This window comes from Notolepis coatsorum (genome assembly GCF_963971535.1).
Source record: "Notolepis coatsorum genome assembly, chromosome: 10".
Lineage (NCBI taxonomy): Eukaryota > Metazoa > Chordata > Actinopteri > Aulopiformes > Paralepididae > Notolepis > Notolepis coatsorum.
Window position 1 is genome coordinate 61,891,695 of NC_140174.1, and position 23,939 is coordinate 61,915,633.

Here is a 23,939-nt window from a genome sequence, read left to right on the forward strand (position 1 = left end):
CTTTGGAGTACGTATTGCGACTCTGAGCAGGTAAGCTGTCTCTGCGCCGGCACGTTGCGCTATTTAAGTGACACTCTCAGCCTAGACTGTAAGGTGAAAAGCCCTGTGGGCGAACTCTTGACTGGCCAACGGTATGTTGCATTGGATGCGCCGTTAATATCCGCATTTCTCTTTAATTCATATATCTAGTTATTAATTAATGCAGTTTATTTCTTTTCCTTTGTATAGGTAAATAATCGGACTAACGTCTGATTGTATGCTGACTGACTAAACGCTTACTGAATGTACATGCAGACTGTTACAAAGGGTCAGATTAAACCGAATATATATATTTATTGCTTGAGATCCCTTGTATAATATTTGTATATCGTTTGATATCCCTTGTATATTATTTGTATATATACACGGAATATCCCTTTACCTGGGTACAAACCAGACCATAATATTCGCTCTCCTATTGGACAGCGACCCCTAGGCGCCAACGACCATACCCCCAACGGCAAGTTCAAAGGCAACTCCAGGCATGTCTCAACATGTCCAGAGTCTGCGCAGTAATACGAGACAGAACTGAGGTTGGCACTAGATAATTCACCTTACGTATAAATACGGCGCAGGTGTACACAGCAGCACTTGTCTTGTCTTCTAAACCTTGATGCCTTCACCACGAGACAACGTGCAGTGAAGTGAGCAACTTTGCCTCTGAATAGAGCCTTGAGAACCGTGTGCGAATAGATTGCTAAAGTGTCAGAGTTTAATGTAGTACCGTTGAGTTCGACTTATTCTAATGTGAAGTAATAGTCTATCATTTATAGTGTATCGTGCGGCTACCGTTCTTCAGTGACCAGCATTACCACCGGTTCGTCGTGTATATAGCTAGTGCACTTATCCAGGCTGGGCGGCCTAAACTCGTGCCCCCACCCGAGGAGTCCTAGACGAGAACCGTTGGATATGTACACCGGAGAACCTACACCGGCGACTGCAGAACCTTTTCTGGTTGGATTATATTGCTTTGGTACCGTGACTGCTGGAGCAGAGAACCGTCGACCCCACTATCGTTTGGGATCTACCCCCCGTGAGGATCATCACTCGAGCCCGCCTCTAGGAAGAGGCTGGCTAGCTGTCTTCCATGCTGTCGAGCATACTGGATTATAGCTGTTGCTTTGTCTACTGATCAAGGGAGTACTGCACTGGCTCCTGTATCTGGAACCTCGTTATTCCTCGTTGACCCAGACTTTGTACCCGAACATTCCTCTGCCCTGCCGGCCTTACACCCGGAGGGAACCCCCCAGTGTCTCCAGCTGGTACTAGTGTGCCCTATGTAATTGCTATGCCACAGGTGGCGTCAGTTTAGACCCATCTTAGTATTCATACTATTCTCATTGACTTACGCTCTTGACTTACTTTACGTGTGTTCTTCGCCATACAAGCGCAAGCATAATTCTCAATCTGTAACCTAACGTTGCTTTGATAATAATAAATACCCTCTAAATAGTACTTTATGTGTCATTGCCGTATTCTTGTGTGGGTGTTCACCATATATATTCATGTACTGTATGGCCAGTAATTAAAGTACATAACTAGTAGTGGTTTAATATACCATACTCTTCAATACAGTCAGGGAATTGTACCCCTCAGTTACACAGACTATAGACCAACTACATGCAGACCAACTAATGTCTGGCTACACTGTTACCTGGCTAAAACATCTGGCTACACTATCAAGTACCGGCTGCTAAATTGCAACCTAACTATCAACGAACTATCATTCATTCATTGACTGAGACTGCTAGATAATTGGACAAGCATGCCAGGTTCTGTGTGTGTGTGTGTGTGTGTGTGTGTGTGTGTGTGTGTGTGTGTGTGTGTGTGTGTGTGTGTGTGTGTGTGTGTGTGTGTGTGTGTGTGTGTGTGTGTGTGTGTGTGTGTGTGTGTGTGTGTGTGTGTCTGTCTCTGTGTGTGTTACCTTGGGAGAGCATTTGAAGTGCATGCCAGGTACAGGCAGAGTGGTGATGTACATTGTGATACACCTGTACAGGTAAAGAGTACCAACGATGAAGAAAAAACGACGGCCCACTATCGACCTGGGGAAGAGAGAGAGAGAGAGAGAGAGAGAGAGAGAGAGAGAGAGAGAGAGAGAGAGAGAAAATTTAGTAACAGTCTTTCCACTCTCATGCCAAATAAGTACCATTCATGTTCTACTGAGAGAGGGAGGAAGATAGGGATGAAAAGAGACGGGGAGGGAGAGGAAGATAGAGAGAGGATGGACTGACAGGAAATTTAAGAGTCGCTTACGGGAAGTTAGAAGGTCAAGGGTCAAACCTGGGCCTAGGGCTGGGCGATATAACGATAACGATAAATATCACGATATATTTTAATAATCGATATCGAATATCGAAATAAAATAAAAATCGAAAAATCGTTTTTTTTTTTTTACCTGCAACAGGGCAGTTTTAAAACCAGAGACAGTGGACAGACTTGTCTTTCTTGCCTGCAACTTAAAGTAATGGCTTTGCTTGTCCAAATGACAATACTGACCAAATTCAGATTTCTTTTTCTCTTGTCCATTTATTTTGTTTGCTTTCTAATTTAAAATACATTTTGAAACCGTCTGTACACAGTAGGCTATGTGTGCTAGCAGAACTAGACTCCAGTCACGAGTCACAGTGCACATGTGCGGTGGTTTGTCCACCAAAAAAGCGCCAAAAGATCGAAAATAAACTAGCAGAGCCAGAACTGTTCAACTCCTCTGGAGCCACAGCCAGCAGAGAAGCCGGTTTACTTTAGCTTTTAAACCAGCTGCAGCCTGAGAACTGGAGTGTGAGGGGATGTAACACTAAAGATGGCGGCAATGACAAAGAATTGCTGCAAAATAAACATACATCTGTTGTAAAAAAAAAAAAAAAAAAAAAAAAATTATACTTATAACAATTCGATAATTATCGATATCGAGAAATAAAATAAAATTATCATATCGTTATCGCGATATGATTTTTTTCCATATCGCCCAGCCCTACCTGGGCCCCATTACCAACATACACATGACAAAACCCTGAGTCATCATACTATGCATAACCCGACCCCTCTGTGGGCTTCAGTGGGCAGAGCGTTTCAGCCAGAACCGCACAATGAATCAAAGATTTTACAGGAATCACAATATGCAGACCTGCCAAAACTGAACATGTTTTTTTAGTAGCACTTTGGTGGCGTAGACGGGCCATGTGCAAATCAATGCCGCTCACACAGTCAAGTACCATACATTATTTGCATATACACAGGCCGAAAATGATTCATAGAATAGAATTTTTTTTACCAATGTTGTTCAGCTACCTGATTATGGAAAAATATATGATTATGGCAAAACTTAACTTAAATAGTAAATCACTATTATGGGTGCATAAAACATTTATTCAGCACTTCTGAATGCATACAGTACATTAATTCCAAGTCAAGTGGCGGACATCTGTGCTCTACTGAGCGCACCTTTCTAGTCCGCAGATGAATGTGCTCTCTTGACTTTGGCACAGTAGACGCGCAACGTGTATTCTCGAGAATGATGATAATAATGCTCTTCAGATATTATCAACGACAGACAGCGTCAATGTGAGAAACACAACCCCCCCCCCTTTTAACACTTTCTTTGCCACGCTTATGTACATCATTATACCATCCTCTGCCAGCTCTATTTGTCTATGGAGAAGTTCCCCTTCTTTGCAGGGCTATAACTTTTTAAATTGTATTGCTAAATTGACATTACTATGGCCCATTCAACGTCAATTATCTATCGTTCAGGATGTAGGAACGTTATACTTTTTCATTCACATTAGTCATACTAAAATACGGTCTAAAGTATAAATATGTTTTTATCGTTTTCTGCAGCAAAATAAACGCTGAAACTTACCCCAGTCTCCTCGGGCCGTTGGGCGATGAGCGTGGAGCAAACAGATTCCTATTATGGGATGTTGAAATATGCAATCCATCTCCAGGTTGTATAATAGTATATATGTCCAAATCATGTTGTTTATCGAGTTATTGGTAACGGATCGCTATCCATTGTGTCGCGCTCGAGTCCCGGGACCTATAGCGAGTGATCGGACCGAATTTGGATGAGCACCAGTTTCCGTTTCCGGTTTCCGGTTTGGGCGATCTGCCGATCCGCCACCAGATGGCGCTCTTGAACCGTTGGAGAGTTGAGAGGGGATCAACAGTAGATCTCAAGTCTCCGCGGGAGAAATATGATTGCGATCACAGATTTTTGAAATATTGATCTCAATGACGTGTTACGGCGTCATTGGCAGAATTAGCATGGCGGGTAATGACGTGTTAAGGCGTCCTTGGCGATTAAAGTGTTAAGTTAACCGCGACGGGCATATAGTAAATAAGGATATAAAGCATGTTAAAGACGCATTTATTGGACGCGTTGCGTGCTGAGTTTACATAGAAACAGCGCGCATGTAATGACTGAAGCCACGTTTTGATGACATCATCACAACAACACGCGTTAGGTTACAGGTTGTTTCTGTTTCAGTGATATATTTTCGGTGAAAAAACTCTTTCGGTCAAAAGCCGAAAGGCCATTTTTGGTCATTTTCGGCCGAAAACTTTCGGTGGCCAAAATGTCGGTGCATCCCTAATTATAGCGCATCATTTGCATACATGCAGCAGTCCAACAGAAGAAAAAAAAGTGAGGGGTGCAGTGCACCGATAAAACCGATTGGTTGCTATGGGAGATTACTATTGGCTAACTGTGCTAGCAGGTGATAAATATATTGTCACCGTTGCTGTGGTTGTTTTTGAACCACTAGAAGTAACTACATTGTAGAAAACAAGTTTCATTGCTTCTTTGTGGACTAGCTACTGTAGATGATATATTTTATAACTATACTGACAATTGACAGACTGACTGATGGGCCACTCAGGATAACCAGAGTAGATTATGCAAACTCTTCAGGGAAGCAGATTGGATATCTGAAATGGTTTGATTCTGTTCATATCCAGGGGGATAGAGATCAAAGGGCTTTAGTCATCATTTTCACAATAACAGTTGTAACAGTTTGGGTAATGTTACATCAACATACCTTCTGGGTAAAAGAATTATTTTAATTGTACTGAATCTTCAAATATATCAAATATAACCTTGACCATAAACATACCAAGGAACACCTGACCGTAAACATAGCTTACCAAGGAACACTTAACTCTAAACATAAACATAGCTTACCAAGGAACACTTAACTCTAAACATAAACATAGCTTACCAAGGAAGTTGGAACACTTAACTCTAAACATAAACATAGCTTACCAAGGAACACTTAACTCTAAACATAAACATATCTTACCAAGGAACACTTAACTCTAAACATAAACATAGCTTACCAAGGAACACCTAACCGCAAACATAGCTTTCCAAGGAACACCTAACTCTAAACATAGCTTACCAAGGAACACCTAAATCTAAACATAGCTTTCCAAGGAACACCTAACTCTAAACATAAACATAGCCTACCAAGGAACACCTAACTCTAAACATAGCTTACCAAGGAACACCTAACTCTAAACAGGGCTGTACGTAAACTTTTTTTGCACATAGCACTGGTGCTACAGAGGTTGATCGTTTTGTAGCACAGGCCAAAATCTTGTAGCACAAGTATAAAATGTGTTATATTTGTAACAGTCACAAATGTGCCTATTGTATTTGTGTTATTTAGTTGCAGTGCCATGTTTGGCTGTCATTTTATGCTGACAAGTTGACGTCACACAGCCAGACACGTTACGTGTAAGGAATTATGGGATTTGGTGTTGGGTGTATGGACTCTACTAGGGGTGGGAATCACCAGTTTCATCACGATACGATACGATATAGATTCTTTGGACAACAATACGATATTTGCTGATATATGCCACGATATGATACGATGCAGGTGCCTGCAATCGATATGAGACGATATCATAACATAAGCCCATTTAACACAATCAGTAACATTTAGATCAACTCAAAAAAGGCAACGGAAATATCATTTGACATTTTTATTTTTGACCTCTTCCAGACTTTTAAAGGAAAAACAATCTATTGTTTTTAATACACATAGACCTCCTGTTCACTGTAAAGTGCCACGTTTTGATATATTGAGCTTTAAACTTTAAGTTAAATGTTTTGGAACTCACAACACGCAACCGTTTTATGTTGCATGATCATGAATACATTTATTTTGTATTGTATTTTTTATGTTTAAATATCAACATTATCTGTCCACCCTCAGTACATTTACTATCAATATAATATACTCGTCTGACTTCATGTGATCTTTCCAAACGCACACACACACACACACACACACAGAGAAGGGAGAATGTCTGCCCCCTCCTCCTCACTCTGCCCGTCTGCTGTTCTCTCTATATGGCTATGAACAGCTTGTTGTTAGCTCATGCTAACGTAACGTTCATTTCGGACTTTATGACGCGAGGATTGCAAAGCATATTATATGCATTTGACCCGTTGCCGAATAAAACAGCAGGGATTTGTTTTGGGTCGCGACAACACTATCCACTAGCTCTGTTTCAATGTCCGCGTTCCAAAGGCTACTGTCTGCTGCTGAGACGAGTCCTGCTCACCTGCTGTGTTGTGAGCTGAGCCGAGCGGATAGTCACTGCTCGCAACTCGCGGGGATATTGTTCGCTAGGGATTATGGGATTTGGTGTTTGATATATGGAGTCTTACGCAGAAGGGACATTGTATTTAATCGCACAAGACTACAAGTACCAAGTGGATAGCGCCGTGGTCCATTCATTTACCGTCACACTTTTTTTTTTTTTTTTGCTTGCGCCACGGGCCATCGCACCCGTGCTAGTGAAGTCAATTCATTCATCGCACAGACTGACGTCAGTGTCACACGTGCGACATATATGTACACCCCTGCTAAACATAGCTTTCCAAGTTACACCTAACTCTAAACATAGCTTTCCAAGGAACACCTAACTCTAAAGGGGTCCCCACACGGCGAGCGATTTTAGCCAGGCGACCGATTTTTTTAGCGAGCCGACCGACAGAATTGTATCGCCTTCATTGTTATGAATGAGATAACACACACGGCAGGAGATTTTGAAGCGACGGTCGGCAAGCTATTTCTGTCGCCTCGCTAAATATCGCCTCAATCCTATTTTTTGAGGCGACGGCAGGCAGGACAATGAGGAAATAACATGACTTCTACAGTAGAAGTAGTGCAGACGTATTATTACCATGCTACTTATGTTCATTATTATTAACGGGAACAATTTAAATAAATAACGTTAGTTTGAGAAGCTATAGTGGCCGCTTGTCATTAACTAATACATGAACAATGCGCCACGATGCACCTACTAGTGTTTTAATACTCGGGTAACAAAATAAGTTGTGGATGTTGACATAGTTTAATGTCCAGGCTGCAGCTGATGTAGTTTGTAAGGTTTATTGTCCAAAGAAAATTATGGTTGAGAACAAAACAGTTTGCGTCTTCCATGAAAAAAAAAATCTCTTTCAGCAGGTGCATAACATTACTTGTCCAATCGGTGGTAATGAACGTATCGTAGCGATCAGGCATGCAGTAATGTCAGGAAGAATGAGGAGAGGTTGTATTCGTATATGGTGGTTTAATTCCAGCTCAATATGCGTTTTTCAGGTTAATACTCTCTCGTAACGCACAACACAGCGTCAGCAACCCGCTTCATGACAACCTAACGTCCGGTCCCGGCGGTCCGCCCTCCTATATCTCCCGGGGGGAAACACCCCCAGCTAAACAGAGCGACACATAGCTTATTATACCTGAACGGTCGCCTCTGGTGTGGGGGGCTAAGCGATTGTCATTGAGCGACAGGCGATCACATCGCCAGGCGACGTCGGTCGGCCGCCGTGTGCAGACCACTTAAGCGTAAACATAGCTTTCCAAGGAACACCTAACTCTAAACATACTCTACTCACTGTACTCACTATACACACATGACTGTGTGGCCAAGTTCAGCTCCAACTCCATATAGGCCGGGAGCCAGGTCCACCCCTCAGGATGTTTTTTGCTACGTTTTTTTCATTATTATTTCCAGTTATGCCATACCTTGGGCCATCACGGTCCGTGTACGTTTTGATAGTTCGTTTTTCGTTTCAAACGGAAATACGAGGTGTTTTCCTATTTCCGTTTGAAACCAAAATCGAAAAAACAGGGAAAAACTGAAATACGGAGCTGTTTTTCGTATTTTGGTGTCAGAATCAAATGAAAAAAAGGAGTAAATAATGGGCCGTGTACTTTTGATAGTTCGTTTTTCGTTTTTGATGTGAAGAATGGAGAACGGAACCACGTGACAAGTACATTTTTCAATGTAAAAGCCATTCACGATCTAACGTTAACGAATATGTATAACGTTATGAATAAATACACATGATTGATTGATTGATTGAAAACTTTATTAACAGATTGCAGAATGGGTACAATACAGTACAGCTCAATACACACAATTGTTAAGGGGATGCAGACCAGAGAAAGACTTTCGTCTTGTTTACATCAGGGTCCCCCATTTTCAATTCATCAGGACATATATGACATACATGACATACAGATAGTCAGTACTGCTACATCTATACATTTATGACATACCAGATTTGCAAATACAGTACGGTTTGTGATACAGAAGGAGTCAGGAAAAGGGAGTATATACATTTGACGTAGAAACTGTACATTGGAGGAGGTTGGGTGGGGGGGGGTTGGGTACACTGGGATATTGACAACCATACTGGGTAATCTACATTGGAGGTGCTTGGGGGGGGGGGGGGGGGGGGGGGCAAACTATAAACAAGCAAAACTGTACATTGAGGGGGGGGGGGGGGGGAAGACACTGTACAAACAAACAAAATTGTACATTGGACTATTGACAAAACCATACTAGGTAAATTACTGTACATTGGAGGGGGTTGGGTTAGGATATTTACAGGGGCCAGTGTTGAATTGCAGTCTCCCGTAGGTGTCCCTTGAGAGAGGTTTTGAAAGTGGGTAGTGATCCACATTCCTTTACAGCTTTGGGTAGGGCGTTCCACATTGATGTGGCATAATTGCTAAACGTGTTTAGTCCCTTATTTGAGCCGAATCTGGGTTTAACATGATTTGTGGAGCTCCCTCTGGTGTTGTGATCGTGGTATTCACTGACCTTTGGGAAGTATTTTGACATGTACATGGGTACCTTGGTCGTGTAGTGTATCTTGTAGACCAGGCCCATTGCAAGTTGCTGTACTCTGTCGTCTACTCTAAGCCATCCTAGGTTGTCAAAGTGGGCAGGGGTGAGGTGGGTTCTAGGAGTAAGGTCAAGCAGTAGTCTGACCAGTTTGTTTTGAGATGTTTGTAATTTTGTTTTTAGCGCCTTTGAGGTGCTTTGGTACCATGAGGTGCAAGCATAGTCGTAGTACCCCTGAATGAGTGCTCCTGCCAGAGTCTTCAGGGTATTCTTGTTTACCAGAGAGGAGATCCGGTACAAGAATCGAGTTCGTTGGTTGACTTTTTTTATTACATTGGATGCCATTTTGTCACAGGAGAGATTAGCCTCTAGGATGGAACCCAGGTAGGTAATTTCATCTTTCCTTGTGACAATATTGTCACCCACTGTAACTGAGAAGCCGTCGGTCTTGCTGAGTTTGTTATTTGAACCGAAGAGAATGGACTCTGTTTTGCCCATGTGTAATGATAGTTTGTTATCAGCGAGCCATATGCAGATTCTGCCTAGTTCCGAGCTGAGGGTTTTTTCAACCTGTAACTTGTTCTTGTCAGAGACCAGCAGGGCTGAGTCGTCCGCAAACAGGAACAAGTTGCAGTCACAAGCTGACGACATGTCATTTGCATAAATTAGGAACATGCATACAGATCTATACCATTACCAGGGTAACGTTATATACATAAATTTTTTGTTTTGTGCATTTCATTTAGACATGATATTGTATGTGAAGTAATAGCCTAATAATATGGAAATAGCCTGTGTGGTCTGTCCCAAGCAGTGTTGTCTAAACGCACGTTATACAGATATCCTAGTTCAGTGCAGTGGTCGGCAATAGGCGGCTCGCAGGCCGAAATAGGTCCGCCAGCAATAATATCTGCCGGTCAGATTATTTTGAGAATATGATTTGTGATGAAGACTCGCTTTATTGTATCGGAATCGGGAGACTTAGGTAAAGTTAGAAAGATATTCACAGATTCGAATTTCCGCGTCAATAATTCTTAAGCGAAATGTTTTTAAAACACAAAGGACACCTCTTTCCTATCGTAGTAAGGTAGACAATGAGCTACAACCTTACTTTCACCTAAACGAGGCGAGCCGGCCTCGGAGCTGTACATTTAATAATAATTTTGTCTACCTTACTACGATAGGAAAGAGGTGTCCTTTGTGTTTTAAAAACATTTCGCTTAAGAATTATTGACGCGGAAATTCGAATCTGTGAATATCTTTCTAACTTTACCTAAGTCTCCCGATTCCGATACAATAAAGCGAGTCTTCATCACAAATCATATTCTCAAAATAATCTGATCGGCAGATATTATTGCTGGCGGACCTATTTCGGTCTGCGAGCCGCCTATTGCCGACCACTGCACTGAACTAGGATATCTGTATAACGTGCGTTTAGACAACACTGCTTGGGACAGACCACACAGGCTATTTCCATATTATTAGGCTATTACTTCACATAAAATATCATGTCTAAATGAAATGCACAAAACAAAAAATGTATGTATATAACGTTACCCTGGTAATGGTATAGATCTGTATGCATGTGTATTTATTCATAACGTTATACATATTCGTTAACGTTAGATCGTGCATGGCTTTTACATTGAAAAATGTACTTGTCACGTGGTTCCGTTCTCCATTCTTCACATCAAAAACGAAAAACGAACTATCAAAACGTACACGGCCCATTATTGACTCCTTTTTTTCATTTGATTCTGATACCAAAATACGAAAAACAGGTCCGTAGTTCAGTTTTTCCCAGTTTTTTTCGATTTTGGTTTCAAACGGAAATAGGAAACCGTTTTTTTCGTTTTTCCTTTTGAAACGAAAAACGAACTATCAAAACGTACACGGACCCATCACGAGTTGATAATGACCACCCCCAAATCAGCCCCGTTTGGCCTCAGGGGCCAAAAAAACTCTTTTGGGAAGAATTATGTAATTGCAATATGAGGGTACTGCAACTGCATAAATGGTAAAATAAGTCTGAAACCTTGCATGGTGTATCCTGACACATAGGGGAAAAGTATCAGACTAATACTCTGGGCTTTACTACCTTTCTATTGTCAAATGTCACCCTCAGAATACCCCAAAAGACAAAAAAAATTCTGTCCGCCTGACAAATTGTCATCAAAAGTGATCATTTTCAAGTATTTTATTATACATGTTGCTGCCTCACATGGATATAAAAACTGCCCACATTTATAAGCTTCAATTTAAGTCCAAGATGACCTTTCTATCTAGAATAGTACACCTGCTATGACCAAAGTTCTCCATTGTACCTCAAATCGAGAAAATAGAACATATGTCTTCTAATTTTTTTCTCCTTATTTCTTTATCTAAAAAATATATTAAACAAGAGTTGAGACTTAAGTAATGTAATGCTATACTATCTGAAGTTAATTACATGAAAAGTGAACAATGTTACGCCCCCTGTTGGACCGGGGTATCACAGTGCAACATAAAGCAGTGCTGACCGGGTTACACACACCAACCAACCAAAACTCTAACCCTGTTTCATGTCACATGTAAGTTATTCAGCAAAGACAATTTTGGGTAAGTTGATATATTATTCTGGCTGTGGGAAGAGATTGACTGTCCAATATTTTTTTTTACATGAAAGGTGGCAACTCTACTTCTAGAGTGATAACATTAACGTTAGCTTTTAGATTGTTAGCTAATATAGCCAGCCCAATGTAGCTAGCTAGTGAGAGTAGAAGTGGGAGAGAAATTAAGAAATTGTAATTATTAAGAACATTTATTATAATTATTAGCAACTCTACTTCTAGAGTGATAACATTAGCTAGTTAGCTTGTAGATTGTTAGCCGTCAGCCCAATGTAGCTAGCTAGTGAGAGTGGGAGACTAGTGAGAGCAGAAGTGGGATATAAATGATGGTGTGTGTGTATGTGTGTACAATATTTTGCTGTTGTAATGAATATACTGACTTTCTGATGGTTGCAATGCTACGGTATAGTCAAGGTGTCAAAGAGACGACAAGATGCCTGGATACCTTGTGCTTCAAAGAAGAATCAGCCCCCCCCCCCCCCCCCCCAGTCTGGGATATTATGTATGAGGTTAGATGTCAATGAAATGTGAAACATTGGATCTAAATTAATGTATATTGGCACATAAGCCTGTTCAAGTTGCTGCAGTCAGGCAAGCGCCTCTGCATACATACAGCAAGAACAGAGAGACTCAGAGTCAGCTTCTTCCCCCAGGCCATCAGAACACTGAACACTGATCTCTCCACACACAAGCACACAAGAACTGGGACAGAGCGATGAAAATGCACAAATCCATGCTGGATGCTCTAGAGCAGGGGTAGGCAACCCTAGGCACGCGTGCCTGCATAGACACGCAGGGGCATTTTCATAGGCACAGTTAAAAATAAATAAAAATAAAAATAAATTTGAAATATTATAGTGAAATATTTTGCACTGTTGTCGCATTTATCTTGTTGAAATCCTCCCACAGGTTCTTTTTACTACCACATATTTAATTGAGACCCTTTATTTGTTTATTATTTCAATTTAGCTGGAAATACATTGCTACATCATTCAGTAACATTTGCAGAGCCTTATAACAAAAACATTATTACGGTCACCATTGTGACCAGTGGGATTATTTATTTTTCTATTTCATTGAACATTGCACATGTTAAAAGCCTTTTTTTTTTACTCAAAATGTGAGTATTACCAAGTCAACTTGTGTTCTTAAAACAATGACAATAAACATAATTTTATTAGGTTGAAATAATGTGGTTCTGTTAACTTATTATGGATTGAAAACTGAAAACCTTAATGCACAGTAACTGAACTCAATATTTTTAAGTTCTGGTAACTTATTATTATTTATTTTTTTACAGTGTAGTCCTGCGATCAATCAAAACTTATTTACACGATATACCTCACATTCACCCTCCATTCACATCCTGGTGTTCTCCTGGTGTTCTCCATTAGGCCTGTAGGTGGAGCTATGACAGCACACGTACAGTACAAAGTGTCCAAAAATGAATGGGCAAATGTGAGGGAAATGGTTGCACTGTATGCAGCTGTTTGTCTGCATTGCATCCCCCCCCCCCCATCATAATAATATTGTTAACAATAACAATAATGATGTAATAATCTAAAAATTATCATTAAAAAGACCTGATTATGAGAAAAAAATATTACGATGCATGGAATATTGTTGAGGCACACTAGTTACAACTATATTTCAAACAGGCACTCCATGTCAAAAAGGTTGCTGACCCCTGCTCTAGAGATACTCCTCTATGACAAGTATCTGGAAACTCATGAACCACTCTCTGCAGAATGGACTGCATTTTTGGAAAATCTCACTCTGAATGAATCTACTCTTGCTGAAGTGCTCTCATCAGAAGATGTATCTCACCACATGGCAGAATATCATGCATTCAGAGAAGCCGTGAGAAATGGGGAGCTGGGAGAAACTGGACAGTTTTGGATGGAATACATGGACTGCACCTGGCTTGTCCTGTCAATGAATAAGGCAATCAAAATGAATGAGTATGAAGGATACAAAGCCACCCTAAACAACATGCCAGACCTTTTCTTCTGCTCAGACCAGCAGAACTATGCTAGATTCCTCACATACTTGGGATACTATCTTTTTTTTTTATCCACTTTTTCTCCCCATTTTCTATTTTCCTCCCATCCCAATTTCATATTTCCAATTCTTCCCTCCCCTGTCTTGAACATTGCTAGACTATGCCTCCCACTGGTCGGCTGTAGTGAGGATAGAAGCCTTGCATCACGTGTCCCCTCCGGTACACGAGGAGGCAGCCTGTCGCATCTTTTCACAGCAGCAGCTCGAACTCTCAGTGGCGAGGAGTAATGCGTGGGAGGCACACGCTGCCCCCGATACTTCCTGTTTCCGCCGCCCCGGCGTCACCCAACCGACCTGTAGGAGTCGCTGTCCACAACGTCCAATCCCCAGTTCCCCACCCACCGGCTTTCCCACCCTCTAACACTGCCAATTGTGTTAGTATGACGACCGGCCAAGCCGGTAACAACGCAGAGAGCTGGGCTCGATAGCAGCATCTCCTGCGTTAGTGGTGAGCGCCTTGCCCACTGCGCCACTCAACCGCCTGCACTTGGGATACTATCTTGAACACATTGAGGAAACACATCCAGGATCTGAGAAACGTTTGCGTACTGGAGCAATCAGTGTATCCAGATCACATATCCCAGCCAACCACTGCCACACTGACAAAACCATAGAAGAGACTGCTATGAAATGGCTTAAGTCAAACTTAGGGTCTGGAACATATTCTGCAGGGATCTGTGGAATCACCAGTAACTATGAAGCCAGCCAACGTCATATCCTGACTGCCCATGCCAAAGGAGAGTATGTAGAAGAGATGTGGAAAATGACAAGCGACCGAGGTGAACATACAGAGAAGCAGCAACGAGATCTAAGACCACGTAAAATCACTCTGTCTGAGAAGCAAGTCCAGCAAACAGTTGAAGCATTTCAGAGTTTTATCAACCCATTTCAGCTTGATACTTCTCAGCCCTTGACAAGTTTGACTTCAGGAGCAGCTATGCCAGAAGAGGTGCGGAATGATGTGCTGAATGCCTTGAAAAATGGCAAAACTCAAAAAGAGAAGTTCATCTGTGATCGACTTCAGACAAAAAAAGTCCTTTTCTTTGAACCTATCAAGAGGAACAGATTCAAGACAATGTCATCTACCACACCTAAAAGGAAGCTTGTGGCATCAAACCAGAAAGTGATCCAGTACAAGGTCACAAGTGGGTTAATCTTTCAGATCTTTGTCAAATCACAACAACTCAAGTCACAAATAAGCATCTCTGACCTAATGACCTATCCCTTGACTCTGATGCCATACTCCATCTCAACAATCGATCGTTTTTTTTTTGCAAAAACCAACAAAGCAAACGGAATGAACTACATGATCAAAGATGCTGAGAATGCCCAACTTCCTTCCCCAAGCCAATGTGCTCTCATTCAAGATGGAAACTCCTCATTCTACATGCGTGATGTGCCACAAACAATGAAGAATATACCAGAGCGCACCTTCAAAAGTCTACCGGCTGCAGCTGAAACAGTATTCAGTACAGACACTTACCTTGACCGTCTTCATTCACCAAAATCAGCTGAGAGGGATCACAGAGGTTGTGGTGAATGTTTTATGGTGAAGGGGCTAAATGTTCATCGGCCCACTGATTGGAATGGTTTTCTCACAAATGATGAAAACAAGAAGGCCCTCATTCATTTACTTCTGGATCACTGGAGCTCTGAAGATATGATGAAAGACATCCTCCAAAGGCCTGTTATTTTCATAGAGGCTGGTCAAGCATGCAATGCTGGAGTGATGTCTAAAGAGCTTCTACCTGAGATCTGTTCAAAACATGAAGAAACGGATGTGAGGGTAATCATTTACATGCAGTATATCCAAACCAAAAGGCCTCACATCACAACAGTCAGAGTCAGAGCAAAATACTGACATTTTCTTCATCCTCCTGTATTATGCCAAGTCATCAACTGTCAACATCCTCTTTGACATGGGAGATAGACTTATCAACATCAACTAGCTGGCTGAAGATTACTCAGAGGAACACATTTCAGCTCTCCTGGCCTTGCACGCATTCATTGGTGCTGACTGCACATCAGCATTCAAAGGCAAAGGGAAGGTGCAACCGATGAAGATTCTGAATCAGAAAAGTGTATCCAGATCTTTGCTGAAGTGGGGAACTCTTGGGAGCTTGATGAGTGGATTCTCAGTGGTGTTGAAGAGTTCACCTGTCACCTCTATGGTTTCAGTCATCGAATCAAGAAGGTTGATGAGGCAAGAGAGATTAAAGTCAAGATGTGTGGCTCAAGCCTTGAGCTTCGACAGGGTATCTCCCTTGACCTCTCCACCTTCCTACCTTGCAAGAGGGTCCTCTTACAGCACATGAGAAGAGTCAACTTCCAGGCATGTGTCTGGAAGAGGGCTCATGAGCACTACCCGGAGATCCCATCCCCACTCGACCATGGATTTCACATTAACACGGAGACTGGTAAGCTATAACCACTGTGGTGTGAGGGTGACGTCATCCCCAAAGCCCCCGTCGATGTCTTGGCAGAAGAAGAAACAGATGAAGATGACATAGCAGATGAAATCCATACAAATATGGATGATGATGAGGAGGAGGAAGAGGAGGAAAATGATGATTAAAATTATAATTAAAATTATCATCATAGTTTTATAGTCAGCAAATGGATCACAGCAAATTGAGTAAGCAGCAAAAGGGGTCTAAGAACCAAAGAAATGTATTCTATTTTTAGTTTGAGCTGTATTTAATTTTCTCCATTTTGCTGTATAGAATATCTATCTACAGTTTAGTCATGTTGATTCTATTTACTTCTTGATAAGACTGCACACTAGAGTCATTTTGTTCATTGTGTTGCCTGTACTTTGTTCTTCAATACATTTCATATTTGGTTACCGGGTTTTCTGTGACTGAACCCTCCTTTGCTCAATCTGTTTTATGTTGCACTGTGATACCCCGGTCCACCAGGGGGTGTAACATTGTTCACTTTTCATGTAATTAACTCCAGATAGTATAGCATTACATTACTTAAGTCTCAACTCTTGTTTAATATATTTTTTAGATATAAAAAAGGGAGAAAAAAAAGAAGAAATATGTTCTATTCTCTCGATTTGAGGTACAATGGAGAACCTTGGTCATAGCAGGTGTAATATTCTAGATAGAAAGGTCATCTTGGACTTAAATTGAAGCTTATACATGTGGGAAGTTTTTATATCCATGTGAAGCAGCAACATGTATAATAAAATACTTGAAAATTATCACTTTTGATGACAATTTGTCAGGCGGACAGAATTTTTTTTGTCTTTTGGGGTATTCTAAGGGTGATATTTGACAATAGAAAGGTAGTAAGCCCCAGAGTATTATTCTGATACTCTTCCCCTATGTGTCAGGATACACCATGCAAAGTTTCAGACTTATTTGACCATTTATGCAGTTGCAGTACCCTCATATTTGCAATTACATAATTTCGCCAGAAGCTTTTCCCAAAAAGTGGGTTTTTTGGCCCGTGAGGCCAAACAGGGCTGATTTGGGGGTGGTCATTATCAACTCGTGATGGCCCAAAGTATGGCATAACTGGAAATAATAATGAAAAAAAGGTAGCAAAAAACATCCTGAGGGGTGGACCTGGCTCCCGGCCTAATAGTGAAGTTTGCGGACGACACAGTGGTAGTGGGGCTGATCTCGGACAACGACGAGAAGGCCTACCGGGAGGAGGTTGAGGTACTGGAACGCTGGTTCCAGGACAACAGCCTGCTCCTGAACATTGGTAAAACCAAGGAGCTGAACGTGGATTTTAGGAGAAGACAACAGGGGACACACACACCACTGAGGATAAACGGGGCTACCGTGGACAGGGTGAGCAGCTTCAAGTACCTGGGGGTCCACATCTTAGAGGATCTGACATGGACAACACACATAGACTCAGTAGTAAAAAAGGCGAAGCAGCGCCTCTACCACCTGAGACAGTTAAGGAAGTTCAGAGTATCTGGGAAGATACTCCAGTCCTTCTACTCCGGAGCTGTAGAGAGCATCTTGACTGGAAACATCACTGCCTGGTATGGAAACAGCACGGCACAGGACAAGAAGGCCCTACAGAGAGTGGTACGCTCAGCCGAGCGTACCACGGGTATTGCACTACCACCCCTGCAGGTCCTATATAACAAGAGGTGCAAATCCAGAGCCTGCAGAATAATGAAAGACCCTCACCACCCCAACAACAGCCTGTTCAAGCTGCGGCGGTCAGGCAAATGCCTGCAAACACCAGCAACTAGGACAGAGAGACTTCGGCTCAGCTTCTTCCTCCAGGCCATCAGAGCCTTGAACACTGAACTCTCCACACACAAGCACACATGAGCACACACACAACACACACACTGTACACTAGTGTTGTAAAAAATATCGAAATATCGATACATATCGATACTGAATATTTAAAATGGTTTCGATACTCATTTCCCGAAGTATCGATACTTTCTGCAGTACCGATACCAGCTGGCTTGCTCCCGCAAGTTGTTGACAGACAGACGTGCTGCCAGAGCACGCTTGCCCTTCCGCCTCCTCTTCCTCCTCAGAGACCGGCAACAGACACAAGCTGCTGCCTGCTGCAGCCTCCTCCCCCTCACAGCCGGGACTCGGGAGCCCTGTCTTCAGTTAGTAAACAAAGCTATTATTAGCTAACGTTAGCTGTCGTTCCTCCGTTAGCTTATGCTAGCTAGCTGGCCATTTATAATTACTTCATGGAAACGGAGTAACGTCAAGCGAGCCCACCCACACTACACCAGTACACGCATGAACTCGACACAACTACCCCGTTTCCAACGTTAGGTCGAGCGGAGCCCATCCTACACTAGTACACGCATGAACTCGACACAACGTTACGCCGCCTCCATGAAGTGTCCAATTAGCAGCAATGTTATTGAAAATGTAACGTTAATAAATGCTCCGAGCATAGCTCCGGAGAAATCTCTCTCTCTCTCCTCTCTTCTCTCTCTCTCTCTCTCTCTCTCTCTCTCTCTCTCCCTCTCTCTTCTCTCTCTCTCTCTCTCTCTCTCTCTCTCTCTCTCTCTCTCTCCTCTCTCTCTCTCTCTCTCTCTCTCTCTCTCTCTCTCTCTCTCTCTCTCTCCTCTCTCTCTCTCTCTCTCTCTCTCTCTCTCCTCTCTCTCTCTCTCTCTCTCTCTCTCTCTCTCTCTCTCTCTCTCTCTCCTCTCTCTCTCTCTCTCTCTCTCTCTCTCTCTCTCTCTCTCTCTCTCTCTCTCTCTCTCTCTCTCTCTCTCTCTCTCTCTCTCTCTCTCTCTCTCTCTCTCTCTCTCTCTCGTTATATTTATCTGCTCTTATAGTACCAGAGAGAAGCTGAGGAGAATCAACCAGCAACAAAAGCTAAATTTGTTTTTTAAAAATATATATATATTTATACATATATAATTTTTTTTTTTTTTTTTTTTTGGTATCGAAATGGTATCGAAGTATCGATACTTTTCAAGGTATCGTATCGAAGTCGAAATTCCAGTATCGTGACAACACTACTGTACACGCTCACACACTAGCAGCCACTTTAACATGAGCACACACACTCATGCTGCACACTGCTCACACTTATGGCCACTTTACAAAAGGAAAGGTCACTTTAAGAATAGTATAGTATAACTTGAGATTGTATAATGTGCTGCTTTACTCCCGCAGCTGGGTGAAGGACGAGCAGGATGCCACTCAGTTGCAAAAAGTTTTAATTCTTCCTCCAACAGGTTACAAACCTTGAAACAAGACACACATTCAATCAATAACTACCACAATACTACTATCATTCTTAAAACAAATCGCTTACACACATCCACTCACCAGCTCTCAATCGTCTCCCTTCGCTGCTGTCAAATTCCCGCAACTCCATGTTTACTAGTTCCCCTGACACCACGTGACGTATCTCGACCAATTACAGCCCACTTCTCACTACGTCCCTGGATCACATGTGAAATGACTACATCTCCATTCACAACTTAACCAAGCATACAGTGCCTCCATACATCCGAAAATGAAACATTTATAATCATAGCTCAACTACCACTAATCAAACATTCACATAAACGCACAGCATAAAAAACAACACAAAAAACATTACTTATTTACACACACAGACTAAAGTGCATCTAAACTCCACCACCACAATAGAAAGCTGCACATATAATATAGCATTGTATAGCAGTGTACATAAAGACCCAGTGCCTCATCCGTAGCTAACAGTGTATTGCACTATCACAGGACCTAGCATGTCCTACCATGCTCTGTAAAAACTCATGTACATATACCGATATGCCTTACTTTGATTACTTGTATTATTGCACAATGTCGTTCTATTGGATTCTTATTATATTATTATTATTGTATTATGCACAATCGTTGCGGGCAAGACCCCCCGCATTTCATTGTATACTTGTATGCCGTGACAAATAAAGACTCTTGACTTGACTTGACTTGAACTCTAAACATAGCTTTCCAAGGAACACACTTCACACTAGCATTTCCCACAGGCCTACCACTATGGCTACTAGGGCTGTCTTAAATACATCAAAGCTTCGTTTCGATGGCATGAGCTTCGAACATAAAAAAAAAATCGAAGTAAAAAAGATAAAATCTTGCGCCTCCATTCCAATGAAACGAAAGTAAGCGGCGCCTGTAATGTCATGTCGTTGGCTGTGAGAGCAGCCCCACTGCACCCAGGCAGCACAGCCGAGTGAAACCTTGTTGGCTGCGTCACAGTCACGAAAGGGGCTACTTAATGAATTAATCTAATCTACTTTATTTATAGAGCACATTTAAAAACAACAAAGTTTACCAAAGTGCTGTACAAGTCCCACAACATAAGATACAAAAAAATAAAAATAAATATTATAATTAATATATATATATATATATTTTTTTTCTCTCAAAGCTTCGAATTAAAATCGAAGCTCGGCCCCAAAGCTTCGATTGCCAAAAGAAGCTTCGAAGGTCAGCCCTAGTGTATTGACGCATTTACAAAAGTATATATATTACATATTCAAAAATTTATATTCGAGTTCCCCTGCTGGGAATGAACCGAGGACACTCACATGGGAGGTAAGTGCCGTTACCTCAAGACTAACAAGACACTTTTCAATTCTGATAACCTCGCCCGAAACCCTAACTAACCATAAACGTAACCCTAACCACACTGTTACCTTAACTAACCTTAACCTTAACCACACTGTTACCTTAAACTAACCATAACTTTAACCCAACAATAACCTTAACCACACTGTTACCTTAAACTAACGATAAGCGTAACCCTAACCACACTGTTACCTTAAACTAACGATAAGCGTAACACTAACCACACTGTTACCATAAACTAACCATAACCACACTGTTACCTTAAACTAACCATAACCCTAATAATAACCTTAACCACACCGTTACCTTAAACTAACCATAACCTTAACCCTAACAATAACCTTAACCACACTGTTACCTTAAACTAACCATAACCTTAACCACACTGTTACCTTAAACTAACCATAACATGTGCATGTGTAGCAGAGCAATGTTTATTATGCTAGATTATAAACAGAAACTTTTATTTTAATCTCAAATGAGTAGTTTAAAAACGGATACACTTTTATTTTGAATGTGCAAAGTGGGCACGTTCCACTTTAATGTTTTTGGGGGTAACTTCCTGTTTTTTAGATTATATTAATCTCCTCATGTGAGTTACTGATTCTCCAAACGAAATCCCATTTGGTTTTTATAATGGGTTTAGAGTTTATAGATAGTTTTTTTGGTTTGGTATTTAGTTTATTTTAATGAATTGGCTACACTGATATGGGTTAATCTTTTTACACCGGCTCCACCATAATCAAACTTTCAGCACATTAGACATTTTTAAATCACATCAAAAGACAATGACAATGTAGCTAAAACCCTAACCATAGTCTGAAATGATTATTTTGTGGCTATGGTGAAATAAATATTTTAGAGTCGGGCAGGGTTCGAAATTAACGGGGGCTTGGGGCAAAATGCCCTCGAAAATTGACCAAATGCCCTCGAAAATCAGTTAAGGGGGGCAAGAAAAGCCCCGACAGTTTACTAATTATATATATGCTCTACAGTGCGAGCATTTCCCTCGTATTTGCCCCTAATAATATGTGTGTGTGCGAACCGGAAAAATCATTTACTTGCAGTGTGCGAGACAGACGAGTGAAGATTACAAAACAGCTCCAGTGTTAATAGTTCAGATTGAAACTGGACTGAAATTCAGTTTTTGGGTGGAATGTTTGTTCCAAGGAGGGAGGGAGGCGGGGCCCGCTGCATGTTACAGGCACTTGAGAGGATGCGAACACAGACAGAGCGCTCTGCTTTCATCAAGCATTACACTGCTATCTTAACGTTAGCAAGCTAAGCATCTGCATAGCGCAACCTGTGTAACGTTAAGTAACTTGTGTTCGGCAGGGAAAGACCGTTCCATTTGTAACACAACTCCAAAGAATAACATCCAAATCCGATCCCAATGCGCATTTCCTTCATTCCACAGCGCTGAGCGCGCAACGTATTTCATTGATCGATCTGGCCAGAGCCTATACTCACAAACGTTGCGTGTGTGGGGTTTTTCATGTATCAATTTGAAACAAGCCTCTTGACTGTTGGAATTAGGGATGTTAAAAATAAAATAGCTAATAATATTATTCAATATTAGACATTCATTGATCCAGAGGCAACAGGTTATTCGTCTGCTATTTGTAGATATATCAAGACAACAACACAACTTGCCCTCAGGGACAATAATATTTAATCTATTTAGATAGAGTATGTATGTATTATTTACAGATAATTGAAGGTACTGTTGTGGCTGATGGTTGTTTAACACAGCAGAAGACGATATTTCCAATTGTAACAAGTAGGTAATTTATTTAGGAAAAGAAGTTCTTAACAGCAAAAGCTATGGATCGAGCAGAGGATCACCACAGCTTGAACAAAAAACACTCTAACTCCCAATCCCTCTGCTTGTCCCCTAAATCCCCTCTCAGTCCTGCCCCCCCATGACAGATATGATGACGTATCATATCATGTCAGATCTGACATGACGTACATTAAGATGATACGTAGATTTAACATCTGAGAGAGATAAAAACATTAAGAACATGAAGAGAGATAAAGACATTAAGAAGAACATAGATTTAGATAAAAACATTAAAACATCGAAGAGAGATAAACAAGATATGATGTACACACACGATATGATGTAAAACATTAAGAACATTGAAGAGAGAGTGAGATGTGTGTGTGTGTGTGTGTGTGTGTGTGTGTATGTGTGTGTGTGTCTGTGTGTGTGTGTGTCTGCGTACAGACGTATGTGTATTGTATGTGTGTATTGTGTCACAGGGAATGTGTGTGTGTGTGTGTGTGTCGGTGTGTATGTCTGTGCGACTGTGTGTGTCTGTGTGTGTGTGTGTGTGTGTCTGTGTGACTGTGTGTGTCTGTGTGTCTGTGTGTGTGTGCTGTGTCTGTGTGTGTGTGCTGTGTATGTGTGTGTCCGTGTGTCTGTGTGTGTGTGCTGTGTCTGTGTGTGTGTGCTGTGTATGTGTGTGTCCGTGTGTGTGTGTGTGTGCTGTGTCTGTGTGTGTGTGCTGTGTATGTATGAAAGAGAGAAAAGAACAAAATATGAAAGCGATACGATGTACGAGATTACAAGCACACAACGTGCCGTACTGAAATGTCCATCTGTCCAAGTTGTTTTAAGAACGTCAGCCAGACCGTCTTTCAGCACTGCTAGTTGACCTATATTAAACTAGTCCACCCCATACACATTTTCCACAACAGTACCTCAAAACATGAAACCAAGCCATGATGTCACACATCATGTGTGTGTGTGTGTGTGTGTGTGTGTGTGTGTGTGTGTGTGTTACTTGAACAATTGTCACTGTGCTCTTAAATTTCTGTGTGCTCCTAAATTTGTATTTAGATTTTATTTATTAACATTTTATTTAGGAGCACATGTGCTCCTTGGGAAAAAGGTTAGTGTATGGTGACTATCCAAACATTCTGCAGTCACCGAGAGACTAACACGGGGAAATAATGGTACCTGCCAGACGCGCCGCTCGCCACATAACCACGGATCCAGGAT

General features: G+C 41.6%; 1 protein-coding gene across 1 annotated transcript in view; it reads right to left on the bottom strand.

The window, feature by feature from the left end:
• Positions 1–23,939, bottom strand: part of sgms1b (sphingomyelin synthase 1b) — a gene marked incomplete at its 3' end in the record, with an annotated part of 80,415 nt that overhangs the window by 36,339 nt on the left and 20,137 nt on the right. Inside the window, exon 4 of the mRNA XM_084323251.1 lies at positions 1,964–2,081. Coding sequence (XP_084179377.1) covers positions 1,964–2,081 — 118 coding nt within the window. The remainder of the gene's footprint in view (positions 1–1,963; positions 2,082–23,939) is intronic.